Source organism: Pinus tabuliformis, chromosome 6 (genome assembly GCF_031772625.1).
Source record: "Pinus tabuliformis cultivar Carrire ecotype Pingquan chromosome 6, CPIR1, whole genome shotgun sequence".
In the NCBI taxonomy this organism is placed as follows: domain Eukaryota; kingdom Viridiplantae; phylum Streptophyta; class Pinopsida; order Pinales; family Pinaceae; genus Pinus; species Pinus tabuliformis.
Window position 1 is genome coordinate 1,518,595,139 of NC_142292.1, and position 14,255 is coordinate 1,518,609,393.

At 39.9% G+C, this 14,255-nt stretch overlaps 1 protein-coding gene across 2 annotated transcripts in view; it reads right to left on the reverse strand.

Annotated features, from left to right (window-relative positions):
- The window catches only part of LOC149264464 (ATP-dependent Clp protease proteolytic subunit-related protein 3, chloroplastic-like), a 338,818-nt gene that overhangs the window by 228,908 nt on the left and 95,655 nt on the right, over positions 1-14,255 (reverse strand). For both annotated transcript variants that reach the window (XM_089428153.1, XM_089428144.1), the window contains exon 4: positions 13,218-13,277. In XM_089428153.1, the coding sequence (XP_089284279.1) occupies positions 13,218-13,277 (60 nt within the window). The remainder of the gene's footprint in view (positions 1-13,217; positions 13,278-14,255) is intronic.

Sequence of the window (14,255 nt, forward strand, 5' to 3'; positions counted from 1 at the left end):
GAATTATTTTTGCTTCTTAAGATTATAATCTTTTTCTTCTTAGATTATTAGTGTTCTTCTTCATCAAACAATAACCAACGCATGAACATAAAATAGACAAGAGACATTGAATGTAGGCTATGAGCCAGGGCCAAAACCTCTCACTCTTTGAGAGGAAAACCCACACAAATTCTTCTTATAGAGATTCTAATTGACAAATACTAAGACCAAGACCCTTGACCTATTAGCCACTCCAAGACCAAGACACACATTCTCTAGTCAATCCTCTTCTTGACTTCTCTTCCACCGAGATCTTCATCATTGCCTTGATACCGACATCTACATCATTGCCTTGACAACATTGTTTCCTTCACCGAGCCCTTATCACTTAAATGATACTTCATCACAATAGTATCACCAACAAAATGTAGTTGCCTTTCTGCACTTGATGTGACACCGAGACAAAGAGACTCTTCACTGTAAGGTAGCACCTCATTGTCCCTTCATTCATCCGAATTTCTTAACTGTGATTTGTCTTGTTGCCACTGTGATCCGAGCTTTAGAGGGATCTGATTTCCCTTCAATACTTTGTCATCCCAAACTGCCTTCTTGTATGTTGTTGCCCATTTGAAATACAAAGACATATGAACTGTCTTCTCTATGGAGATCTGAACTGTGCACTGTAACTTCCATCCGAATTCAGAGTGAGATCCGAATTTCTATTGACTGAAATCAGCCCTTACTGTCCCTTCATCTCTTCGTTGTCCCTTCCATCGAACTTGTCTCTATAATACCCATCCGAAAAACTCAGAGAGATCCGAAATCTGAACTGTGGAAAATGTGGATACCTTACACGCCTATATATAGTAGTTTGCCCATATATATAAGCCGACATGTATTCAACGAAGGGATGTGTCTCTTAATTGTGAGCAGACATGAGTTTGTTATTCCTTCTTGAAGCCGACATGAAGAGGAGAACCATGCTTATCTTTGGAGGGCTATTTTACAGTCCTATAGTCTAGAATACATTTGACATATCCCCAAGTAGGGCTTCCCCATACATGATATTCACTCTATGACTCTAATGATAAATCCTAAGGCTCTCAATGGGAGCCATCTAGATAAAACCTCTTGCTACATGAAACCCATGAAGCAAGGCATTACAAAAATAATTGTATTCTCCTCTTTTTATCATTTACAAAGATCATAATTACATGTCATTATGAAAACCAAACCTAGCTACACTTTACAACAAAGGTGAGTTGGAAATGCGGAAAGGAAGGGCACTTCAAAAAGCACTGTAGATCTAAAGCTCCTAAGAAAGGAAAGGGATCTGATGATGCTCCTTCTGCAAAAATGAAAACCACCTCAGATGAAGGTGGGGATGTGTACTTGGCTTCTTCTTCAAGTACACATGTAGATCATGAGGCATGGTTGATTGACTCAAGTGCATCCTTTCACTTCACTCCCCATAGGGAGTGGTTCTGCAAGTATGAGAAATATGATGGTGGTGATGTCTTCTTAGGGGATGATAGGAAGGCTAGAATCACCGGACGCAAAAAAGGCAAGATGAAGTTGCAAGTCGGAAGGATTAGAACACTTTCAGGTGTTCTACATATTCCTACATTGGCCAGAAATTTGATTTTTGTAAGCAAGATGGATGATGCAGGTGGAAAAACAGTGTTCGAGAAAGATACGTACAAGATGGTTCGAGGAGCACTAATATAGATGCGGGGAGTTCGGATTGGAACTCTGTACAAGCTTTTGGGTAGTAATGTTATTGATGGGTGCAACAGCTTTGTGGTTCCTGAAAGTGGTGCAAAAAATCTAGTGATCCCTGGAGAAAATACCATGCTATGGCATCAAAGGCTTGGACATATTCGAGAGAAGAGCCTTCGAATACTTCATGGTAATGGTATGGTAGAAGGCATGTCTAATTGCTCTCTGGATTTCAATTTGTGTGAACATTGTGTATATGGGAAGCAGAAATGAGTGATTTTCCCCTCTGGTGCTAAGAGGGCAAAACAGATATTAGATCTTGTGCACAGTGATGAGTTTGGACCTGTGTCGGTTAAATCACTGGGTAAGTTTGTGTACTATGTATCATTTATAGATGACTTCTCAAGAAATCCATGGATATATTTCCTCAAGAAGAAATCTAAAGTCTTTGACAAGTTTAAAGAATTTAAGGCTCTGGTGGAAAACCAGACAGAGAAGAAGATAAAGGTGTTGAGGACAGATAATGGTGGAGAGTTTTGCAAGAAGGAATTTGAACAGTTCTGCAAGAAGTGTGGTATAGCACGGCAGAAGACTACTCCATACACACCTCAGCAAAACGGAGTTGCATAAAAAAATGAACAGGATGTTGATGGAAAAAGCAAGAAGCATGCTTAGTGGTGTTGGGTTAGAACAGGAATTATAGGCAGAGGCGATGGAGATTGCATGTTACTTGGTTAATAGATCACCTTCATGAGCGTTGGAGGATAAGACACCACATGAGGTATGGAATAATAAGAAACCCTCTCTTTCACATCTGAGGGTATTTAGCTGTGACACAGATGTACATGTTCCAAAGGAGAAAAGAACCAAGTTGGATAGTAAATCTGAAAGGTGCATCTTTATTGGGTATAAGGATGGTTTAAAAGGTTATAAGTTTTGGACCCAAAAACAAGGAAGGTTGTGTACAGCCGAGATGTGGTGAGGTGAAAGATGTTATTAACATGAAGTCCTACCAAAGGAACCTGAAAAGATAGAGTTTGAGCTAAAGGAGGAAGAATCAGACTCTACACCAGAACAAGAATCAAAAGATGAAGAGCCACAAACTCTAGCTATGAGAAGATCGGTTCGAGAAAGAAGGCGGTCAGAAAGGTATAGTCCATCTACTTTATGTTCAAATTTTGCTTTATCTATTACTGATGATGATTCCAGAACTGTCAGGGAGCCAGTAGATTCAGAGGATGGCAAACTCTGGAAAGAGGCCATGGTTGATGAAATGGCATCTTTGGACAAAAATGAGGCTTGGATCTAGTCGAGTTGTAGGTTGGAAGGAAACCCATTGCAAGCAAATGGGTGTTTAAGAAGAAGATGAATGCAGAAGGTAGGGTGGAGAGATACAAAGCTTGGTTGGTAGCAAAAGGTTATTCCCAGGTGCCGGTAATTGATTTTGGTGATATTTTTTCTCTTGTTGCCAAGGTAGCTTCTATTAGGTTACTTTTGTCTATTGTTGTTGCTTTTGATTTTGAGGTAGAACAGATGGATGTGAAGAAAGCATTTCTTCACAGGGATCTGGAAGAAGAGATCTACATGAAGCAACTTGAAGGCTTTGCGGTGAAGGGTAAGAAAGAACTGGTAGGTAGGTTAAAAAGAGTATTTGTATGGGTTAAAACAGTCGCCAAAGATGTGGTATCAGAAATTTGATACATATATACGAGGACTTGGCTTCACCATAAGCAAAGCAGATCATTGTGTGTATTTTAAATTAATTGGTGACAATAATTTGGTCTTGTATGTGGATGATATGTTGTCGATTGGAAATAACAAAATTATCCAGGATTTGAAGACCCAATTATACTCCAAATTCGACATGAAGGATCTTGGTGCTGCAAACTATATTTTGGGCATGGAAATTAAATGAGATCGGGAAAAGAGGAAGCTCTGGTTAAACCAAAGGAAGTATGTCGAGACAATATTGGAGAGGTTTAATATGCAGGATAGTAAACCGGTGAAGATTCATATTCTTGTAGTTGTAAAGTTATTTGTTGAACAATGTCCCAAAACACATGAAGAGGAAGAGGACATGTCCTGTGTTCCATATGCAAGTGCAGTCAGTAGTCTAATGTATGCAATGGTTTGTACTAGACCAAACATTGCACATACAATGGAAGTATTGAGCACATTTATGTCAAAACCAGGGAATGAGCATTGAACAATAGTGAACCGAGTTTTCAAAATTTGCGTGGCACTAGTGATTATGGTTTGTGCCACCAAGGAAGACCAGGATTGGACAGAGTTTTGGACATTCGTGGCTTTGTTGATGTAGACTAGGCTGGAGATATAGATTAGAGAACATCAACAAGTGGGTATGTGCTTAACCTATTTGGAGGAGCAGTCAGTTGGATGAGCAAGAGACACTCTGCAGTGACACTTTCAACTAAAGAGGCAGAATACATGGCAGCCACTCATGCAAGCAAGGAAGCAGTTTGGTTTTAAAGATTGTGTTCAAGTAAGGGGTTAGTACAAAGAGCTATAAGGATAGACTGTGACAGCCAATGTGCAATTTTCTTAGCAAAGAACCCTGCTTATCATTCAAAGGCAAACCACATTGATGTTCAGTATCACTTTGTGAGGGATATGGTTGAGGACAAAAAGGTGTTGCTAGTAAAGGTGGACACTTTGAAGAATGTTGCAGATGTAATGACGAAGTCTGTGAGCACTGAGAAGTTTTCTTGGTGTAGAGAAACAATGGGCGTTGCAAGGCTAGACCTATGACTAAGCTCTCATGTGACCCCTGTTGGGGGGTTTCAGGGGGGCGGTAGCCCCCTTGCACGGGGTCCAAGGCAGCGTCGTGAGAAAATGATGCTCAAATATCTACAAGTACAAGAATACAAGATACAATGACAATCTCGCCACTCTAGTGCACAATCACAACCTCTATGTTGTATCTCGTCTTGTCGGTGCTTCACTTCCGATCTGCTCTCTATGTTGTGCATGTGTTATATTCTTTCCACAACTAGTCCTATGGTTTTGTGCATAGGTTTTGCACATGGATTTGGGCATGATGGTTTTCTGCCCATGGTATTTTGTAGATCTAGTCAAGGGAACTACGGTTATGTCCTAATCTAGGGTTAATGGATTGCAGTTTATGAATGTTTCAGCATGTATATATATGTATTGTAACATTGAAAGGAACATAATGAAAAATCAATCTGGTAGTCCCGGTTTGTGATCCAGGGGAAAATTTTGTGTATATCTGTTTTATGTTTTATGTTCTTGCCATTGTTTATTTTCTGTTTTTTAGAATTTGTATGCAGGTAATTTTTGTACAGGGTTAAAACCTACACTCTAGCTGCCCCTTAGTCCATCAAGAAACAACACATAAAGACTCCAAGAGGGTTGCCACCTATCACTGCTGCAAGTCACTTCTCCTACAATGAACACAGGTTGATCCAATCTGCTCTTCTAGGCTGACCAATACCTGAGCTATCCAACTGCGTTCTTAGTAGCTTCCTTCGTCCATCAAAGAGCTACACATAGGCTCAGATCTTCACCCAATCACGCAACACTCCAAAGTCCATGTTTGCTACTCTAGGCTACTTTGGACATCTACATGCTGCCCCCCATCACTCCAAAGATGCCCAATACTTCACTGTAGAATCTGGTCCCAGGAAAGGGCTTCTAACCACCCTAGTTAGCCCTCTTCCACTTGGCTTCCACATGCTGGAAATTGTCCACACTTGGACACCATCCAACTAGCAATCAACTCAACATAACCTCATCAACAAATACATACCTTCATGGGTTGAACATTGTTGTAACTCTGTGGTATGTTTAGGGCACAATGGAACTCCACATCAGCCCTCCAAATATGCCACCTAAGATCCTTCACAATTGCGGCCTTCTTCCCTTGATGAGTTGCTCCCATATGCAAGCTATAGAGCTACTTTCCAACCCTCTATTCACACTTTCAGCCCTCTCCAAATAGTGGAACAGAACTCGGCCCTCTGCTCAGATGCCTATACCAATCCACAACCTCAAACAAGGACCTATCCACACAAAATTGACACAAAAAAAGCCCAGAAATACCATAGTTACTCGGCCTTGCCTCCTACTCAGAATTCAGACCTACAAGGAGAAGAATTCCTCACAAATCATACCCAAATTTTCCCTCAAGCCTGCGGTTGTCCTCATGTAACAACTCGAACTTGTCACAGATGTCAAACTCACCCAAACAAAGACCCAAACATATTCGTCCTTCTTCTCTTGAGCTCGGCCTATTTCAGCGAGTAATCTTATGACTTGATGCACATTTGGATGTTTAAAATGAATCGCATCACCTCTTATTGATACTAAACAAGAGAGCTCCAATGAATTCATAAAGAGACATGTCTTTTGGACATTTCTACCTCAAGCCTACATGACTTGTATGCCCAAAAACCAATCATTACCTTCAAAAATTCATAACTCATCATAGACAACTCGGAATTCGATGATTTTTGTGGCATTGGATTCTCCTCAACGTCCTTTATCATCTCCATCCATCACATCTCCAAAATGCTCCATGGTTTTGGCCCAAACATCAATGGGTGCAAAACCCCAACATTGAGTTCCATGCCCACAAGTGACTTTTGTGGTGCTCCAACCTCCAAACCGCGAACCCTAGGGCTTGGAGTACCTCCCAAGCTATCAAAAATCAACAACACAAAAGCTTTTTGGATTTTCTGAGGATACAAAGAATTTCAGACCCTTTTCTGGAGAGATTTCAGATTACAAGGATGATGCTAAGGACTTTGATTTCTAGCTCAAGGAGTTCAGCCTTGAGAGAGTTGTTTTCTCATCTATTCGGACCTTTTAAACATTGCTTATAATATCTTGAAACTTCTTTGAATTGCTTGTTGCCTAATGACTATGTATAGGGCTTATTGTTGTGCCCAGAAATTGTTTTTGATTCCTCAAGGAACTCGGTCCTAGGTGACTTAGTTCCTCTTCTTGTCTTGAAGCCTTAGTTTATCTTCTTTCTTCCCTTAAACAAACGAACCTTGCTCTGAATCCATGTTGAGAAATCTAGGGCAGCATAGTTACAGCGTTTTATTAAATGATTTCTCTTTTACTTGACAATTTCTTGTGATTAGTTCTTACTTCTTCTTCTTTGTTATTATATGTTTATCATCAAGACAATTGCCAAAACTTCAAAGACAACAAGAAAACACGAGATGTAGGCACTCAGCTAGGGAAAAACCCCTAAGTAGGGGAAATCCCAGTCAAACTCTTCCACTATAGATTCAAATCAGATTGAGACAACCAAGACCCTTTTTGACCAAAACATAAATTCCTTCCACTAAGTCAGCTTTTATGTATTAGCTTCTTTCCTTTAAGTCAACGTGGGCCTGATCCTTCAAGAATTTTGACCAGCGCTTTTAGTTCTGAAGTAGGTCTATACCTTCAACCTGTAATTGCATTAAAGACAAAATTTTCGACCTCCAAGGATCCTTCCTTCGCTATATTAGTTTCTTTATAGAGATGCCAAAAGGCTTCCAATTGACCCTTTCATATTCCTTTCTTGATGTCCAAATTGCAGATGATCTTCATGAATCGAATCACTCCCAAACAGGTCGAGTATCTTTGCTATATATAGTGGTTGGAGTCTATACTTTTGAGGCCGACATGATGAGATTGAGGCCGACATGGTGGAGGATAGGCAAGACACATGAAATAATTTTCTTTCTTGACTTTTAAATAGCCCAAGAAGGGCCTTGAATACATTGACTTAGACTTTGACTCAATATAAAAATCCTAGAGCACTCAATGGGTGCTTTGAACTAATAACCATTGACCCATGCATGAAGCTCATGCTTTAATAAGTCAATTTCTTTTTATAATAAAATTTATTTTCTTTTCTTTTGACAAATACATTACATCATGATTCAAATATATTCATAAAGACTGACACTAATTACATTCTTCAACACACCTCGGCTCTGGTTCCATGTTAATTTTTCATAGTGTTCTATGCTGTTATAAATTTATAATCACTTAAAAGTTAAAGCAATTTCTTCCAATATCAATTACCCCAGTAACAAATAAGCAATTATAGATAGAACAGTAAATAGTATATGCAAAATTGAAGATAGCCAAGCACAATGAGACACAGATTTTTTGTCAAAGACCAGGGAAAAAAGTTAAAACCCACAAGAGGGAAAACCCAAAATCAATTCTTCTTCTTCTATTAGTCAATCAATGTTCAGCATGAGATACATAGTCCAATCATACATCCAATAACCAGTCAAAGTCAAACCTTTGACTATCCAAGTCAACCAATCCAAAGAGAGAGAGATAGTCAAATCTGGTCAAAGATACCAATCTGCAATTTTCGGCCTATGGAGGTACAGTGAACAGAAGTCAATTCTGCAATGATTGGTCAAAGTCAACGATCTAGCTTGCCCAGAAAAGTTCGGTCAACCCAGTAAAATACTCGGCCTTCCTTTCTCAGTCAAACTCGGTCAAAACAGAGACAATTCTTTCTGCAATTCAGGGATATTCCACAGTGAAGCCTACGGTCAATGCCAGTCAGAGTGCCCGAAACAGAGTCAAAGATTTGATCGTCCTCACTCAAATATTTGGCCTCCAAAACAGTTGGTCAAACAGCGGAAAGAGAGCTCGGTCAACAGAAGTCAACGCTCGTCAAAATAGCCCACTACGGAAAATTCAACACAGGTCAGAATTCTCTCTCTCCTCCTTTGCACGTGTGGAATGACTCCTGCAATTTCAGAGCTGATCAAACTTGTTTGTGATGTGTGATGATGTGCCAAATGAGCTCCAACATTAGGTCTATTTATCACTGTTTTACAACCCAGCCGAGTCAACCCGGAAACGGCCGTTTCGAACCGAGCCAGCACCTTTTATAATGACCCGGCCAGCAACCCGGCTCGGTTGACCGAGTCATAGTTGACACGGTCAACCCGGCTGGGTCCGTATTGACTCGGCCGAGTCAAAGAAGCAACGGCTGGGCAGCGTTAAAGATGAAAAAAAATAACTTTTTTTGTGATTTTTGGTAAAGTGCAATTCAGTTTATGGATTCCAAAGGGTAATGGTAAATTGTTAAATGCTTTTGGGGTCCATTTCCCCCTCCCAAACCCTATTTAAGACAGCCAAATGCTCTCATTCACTCACAGCAGTCTTATGCATTTGAGTGAGAGTCTTCTTTGAGAATTAGTGAGCAGTTCTTGAGCTTGTTTTGGAGTAGCAGTGAGGAGTCTTGGAGGAGCATTGTAGCTGGAGTGAGGAGCTTCTTGGGCAGCCATTTGGAGCAGCATTGAGGAGCTGATTTTTGGAGCAAGCTTGAGGAGGCAGTTTGTGCCTGGAGGTATTTTTTTCCACCTCTACAAATCTGTTTTTGCTTAGTAAATTTTAGGTGCATATCAAGAAAGCTTAGAGAGTGTTTTTTGTCAAATAAATGAACATTGAATCAATTTTTTTTTTTTTCATTTTCAGATTGTTTTCCTAGTCAAAAAATGGCACCTAGAGCAAAAGATCCTGCTTGGGCATATGTTGAAATGGTTGATAGTCAGATGTGTTGCAAGTTTTGCCATAGGAAAATTAAGGCAGGTCCTGGGGGGATTCATAGGCTGAAACAACACTTGGCAGGGATTAAAGGCCAAATTACCGCATGTCCCTCTGATGAAATTGAGGAGATTAGAAAGAATTTGTTGGCCAGCTTTGAAAAATTTAAAGAAGATAAGGCTAGGCAACAAGAGATACAGGCTGAGATTGGGAGGAAGAGGGAGATACAAAGAATGATGGCTACCAACCCCCACTATGATTTTGAGGGTTCTTCCTCTATCCCTCAAACTGAGGCATCCAACCCTTTCCGTTATGTTCCTCCCTCTTTTGGTTCTGTTCAAGATAAGGGAAAGGGTAGAATGAAGGGTGATGTGACTATCAAAAGTTATTTCACTCCCTCCTCTCCATCAGATGCACATGGTCCTGAAGTTAGTAAAGGTCAAATTCAGCCCACTTTAGATGACCATTGGAAGAAAGAATTGAGGGAGACTGCTTGTGACTACATAGCTAGATGGTGGTATGATGCTGATATCCCCTTTAATGCTGCTCGTTCACCATATTATGAGCCTATGTTTGATGCCATACATGCTGCTGGAAAAGGCTTCAAAGGCCCTACTATGCAAGAGCTAAGGGGGTTTCGTTTGCAGAAAGAAATTCAATCCATTAATGAGTATTTGCAAGAGTTCAGGGACTCATGGGCAAGAACAGGGTGTACCATCATGTCAGATGGATGGACTGATCAAAGAAACCGTACCATCATAAACTTTCTTGTCTTCTGCCCACAGGGAACCATGTTTTTAAAATCAGTTGATGCATCTGATAAGGTAAAAGATGGCCACTTGTTGTTTCAGCTATTGGATGAGGTTATTGAGGAGGGGGGGGTGGCTAATGTTGTTCAAATCATCACAGACAATGCCTCTAACTATGTTCTTGCTGGTAAACTGTTAGAGGAAAAACACAAGACCATCTTTTGGACCCCATGCGCTGCACATTGCATAGACCTCATGCTTGAGGATATTGGAAAACTAGATTGGGTCAGAAACACTGTAGATAATGCCAAAAGCATAACAAAATTTATCTACAATCATACACTGGTTTTGAGTCTCATGAGGAAACACACTGGAGGCAAGGATATTATTAGGCCTGCCATCACTAGATTTGCTACACATTTTTTGACATTGCAATCTATGCTTTCCCAACATAGAAACTTGCAAAAGATGTTTTCCAGTGATGAATGGAATCAAACCAATTGGTCTAACAAACCAGAAGGCAGAGAATTGAAAAGGAAAGTCCATGATGAAACTTTTTGGAGAAAGGCAGCAGAGATTGTGAAGCTTGCTGAGCCACTAGTTAAGGTGTTGCGGTTGGTGGATGGGGAAAGGTTGGCTATGGGCTTCATTTATGAGGCTATGGATCAAGCAAAGGAGCAAATAAAGACAGCATACAAGGATAGAGTGGAAAAGTATGGGCCCATTTGGGCAATCATTGATGAAAGATGGAACAATCAACTCCATCGCCCTATACATGCAGCTGGGTATTTTTTGAACCCACGGTATCATTATAGAGCTAAGGAGTCAGGAGCTTTGAGGGGGGAGGTCAGAGATGGACTGGTTGATTGCATTGAACGCATGATCCCATCGGAGTCTGATCAGCTGCAGATACATCAACAGGTCACATCCTTCAGCAATGCAACAGGTACCTTTGGGAAGAACCTACCAAAGATTGCAAGAGAAGCAGATGAGCCAGGTAAACAAAAATTTCAATTTTCAATTTCTTAATGGTTTTACAGTTTTACTTTTTTTATTAAAGACTAAAGTTTGTTAAATCATTTATAATTTGAAAGTTAGATATAATTTGTAATTTTGTTGAGCTTCAGCCTTCATCTAACTCATAATTCATTACACTCCTATGTTTTTTGCAGCACAATGGTGGGAGGCCTTTGGTGGCCAGTGCCCTCAATTGCAAAAGTTTGCAATTCGTATTTTGAGTCAAACTTGCAGTGCATCTGGGTGTGAGCGCAATTGGTCTGTCTTTGAGAGGATTCACACAAAGAAGAGAAACCGTTTGGAGCAAAAACGGTTGAATGATCTAGTTTTTGTCCAATACAACCTTTGGCTCAGACGGAACCAATTGCTGAACAAAAGACCTGATTCAGATCCCATTGTGTTGGAAGACATTGATCCAACATCAGATTGGGTAGTGGAGAGTCGTGCACCAGAGTTTGATCCTGATGAGGATCTTGATGAACTTGAACTGGGTCTGGAACATCAACTTCAGCCTGTTCAGTTGAATGCAGATCCCGATCCACCAGCCTCAGTCTCACAGCCAGCAAGGACTCCGAGGAGTAGGACTCCAGTTGTAGCCGTAGGTGCTTCCTCTGCTCAGTCACGACAGAAGCGTAGCCGCATATCTACTCTATCTCAGCTTGCATCTGCTGCACAGCCTGCTAGTGGTACTGGCACCACTTCTACAGTTGCAGTTGGAGACGATGATGATGAGGAGGCGGCATGGGGCCCCTTGTCTGACTCTGATGATGATGATCCAGAGATTGGTCGAGATGATCTTGGCTCCTCTAGCAGTAGCTACTAGCCAGTAGTACTAGTATTGGAGTCTGGTCACCATCACAGTTTACTTTTGTTGTAGAGGCCATTTCTAGCCTCCTTGGTTATTTGTATTTTGTTTTGAGTCTTTGATCATGTATGACAGTTGACTATGTATTGCCATTGGGTACCATTTTGATATAATGGATTGGTTCATGAGCCTACTTTGATCATATGTTGTCTTCCATCTATATTATAATGCTGTGTGTTTGGAAACATGAATGAAAATCTTTAAAATTATGTTTAAAATATTTAAAATTATGTTTTTTTATAAAAAAAATAAATATTTAATGTATTTTTTACAACGACCGAGTCATTGAAATCGAGCCGGCCGAGTCATTACCGAGTCGGAGTCGGAGTCGGAGTCAATCCTCGGCCGAGTCGGAGTCGGAGTCGGAGTTGTAAAACATTGCTATTTATATGTGGTTTTGGAGGGATAATTTCTCTTGTGAGGCCAACTTGTCAAACATAAAATAGTAATTTCCCTTGACCAATTTGAAATTTCTTTTGAAGTAGAATGGTTCCTTCATGGGGTAGCTGGGCTTCTCCTTGGGGAGATTCATCCTGTAGCTGGCAATTTTTAACAAGATTCTTATGGATTGGGCAAATAACTTATGTAGAAATGAAAATCTGGTATTCTCCCCCATCATGAACAGAGTTTTGGAGATAAGGAAAATGTTTGCAGTCATTTCTTTCACACGTGTCTTCAGAAGCCAACACTGAAGCTCATACTCTAAGAAGGTGCTTTCCCTGCACAAAGGTTCCTTTAATAGAACAGGAGTTCAAGGACAACCTGCTGATCTCTGAGGTTGAGCAGTCCCTCCTTTAATCTTTGATGATACTTAGGAGTCCTAGTTGAATTTTCTGTTGAGTGGTAACATGCCTGTTATAGACCTGTTTTTGTCCATAATGGGACTGTTTACTTTGTCTGATGATATGATAAAAGAAGACTGTAATGGATGTCCAATGAAGGGAAAATGTAATATGTATACTTCTTAGACTCTATTTCTCTGATTGAAAGCGTGTAGTTTACAGTATCTAAAGACTGATTTGTATAGAGAGACTTGTTTTTCTTTTGCTCTAATCCTTCTTGGCCAGTCAAAATATATTCTGATTTGTCCCTGAAAGATCGAATATAATGATTTTTTTTGGAAAAAAAAGGTGCAACATTTCCCTATTTCTTATTGAAGCACCATTTCCAAAATCTGCATTTTTTCCTTTACCTAATTTGGGAGAAAAGAAAATTATGTCCATTGAAAGCATATTTGGAAAGTGCTAAATTCAAGTCGAACATGAATAATGAATAGTCATGAAAATACTATCATTAGAGGAGACTCTGACGAAACCAAACAGCTAATTTACCTCATTTTTCATCTGCATCATTGTATCATAAATGGCAAAACCTTCAGTTTCCAAGGCAACCTGTAAAGTACCAATTTATTATCAGAGAACTGTGCCAAAGCCTGTGAAATAAATTAATTGCAGAAATGAAAAATAAATTAATTGGAGAGACAACCATAATCCAAGGTTCTTAGAAATGTACATATAAACCGACACTAATATATAAAATCACCCTAAACTTGTAGCAGCAACTAGAAGAGTAGATGAGAACGCAATTGGTGCATGGTTGCTCAAATTTCCTCTGCCATAAATTTTAATTGAGGCTGAACAACTGGAAGGGAATGGTGGTTAAGGCACCTAAATCTCATAAACCACAGAGTGATCCAAGCACATTCGCGGTAAACTGAAGCAACAGTGACCAAACATTTTACATTTCTGAACAGAAAGGCTGACAGCAGTTTTTTCTTTCCTTTTTTTTTGTTTGTTATGAAATGCAAAGATCGATAGTGCCTTAAGTAACAAAGTAGTATGTGAAATCCGTGGTCAACCAAAAAAGCAGAAATAAGAAAGAAACCTTATATGACAGATAGACGCCTGTCACAATTATTTTATGACAATTTTTATACAGCTCACCCAAGCTGTAGGCAATTTTCTATTTCCATTACCCACGAAGCAAAGAGATGTTTCTACATAAACCACAAACAAATTCCACCAATTGCAAGAAACTAGAAAGCCAGCAATAGGAGCTATATTTTGACATGCATAAAAGAAGTTGAATTTTTTACTAATTTCCTCTAGTAACCACAAAGATAGTGGGACTGGCAGAAACCAGCAAGTAGAGCACAACCATTGGGGGTGTGCCTTAACCATCTCTTAAAGCTAAAACTTTATTCCCAATAAGAGTAAAAAGTAAAACTAAAGAATATCACTGTCAAAACATGACAAAACGGTCATATCCTATAGCGCACTACCAAGGAAAACCAGCTATATGGGGCCTAGAAGCCAACATTTTCTCCTCTTGCTCAGTGATCTCACATGGAACTAACTAAAAAAGGTCTA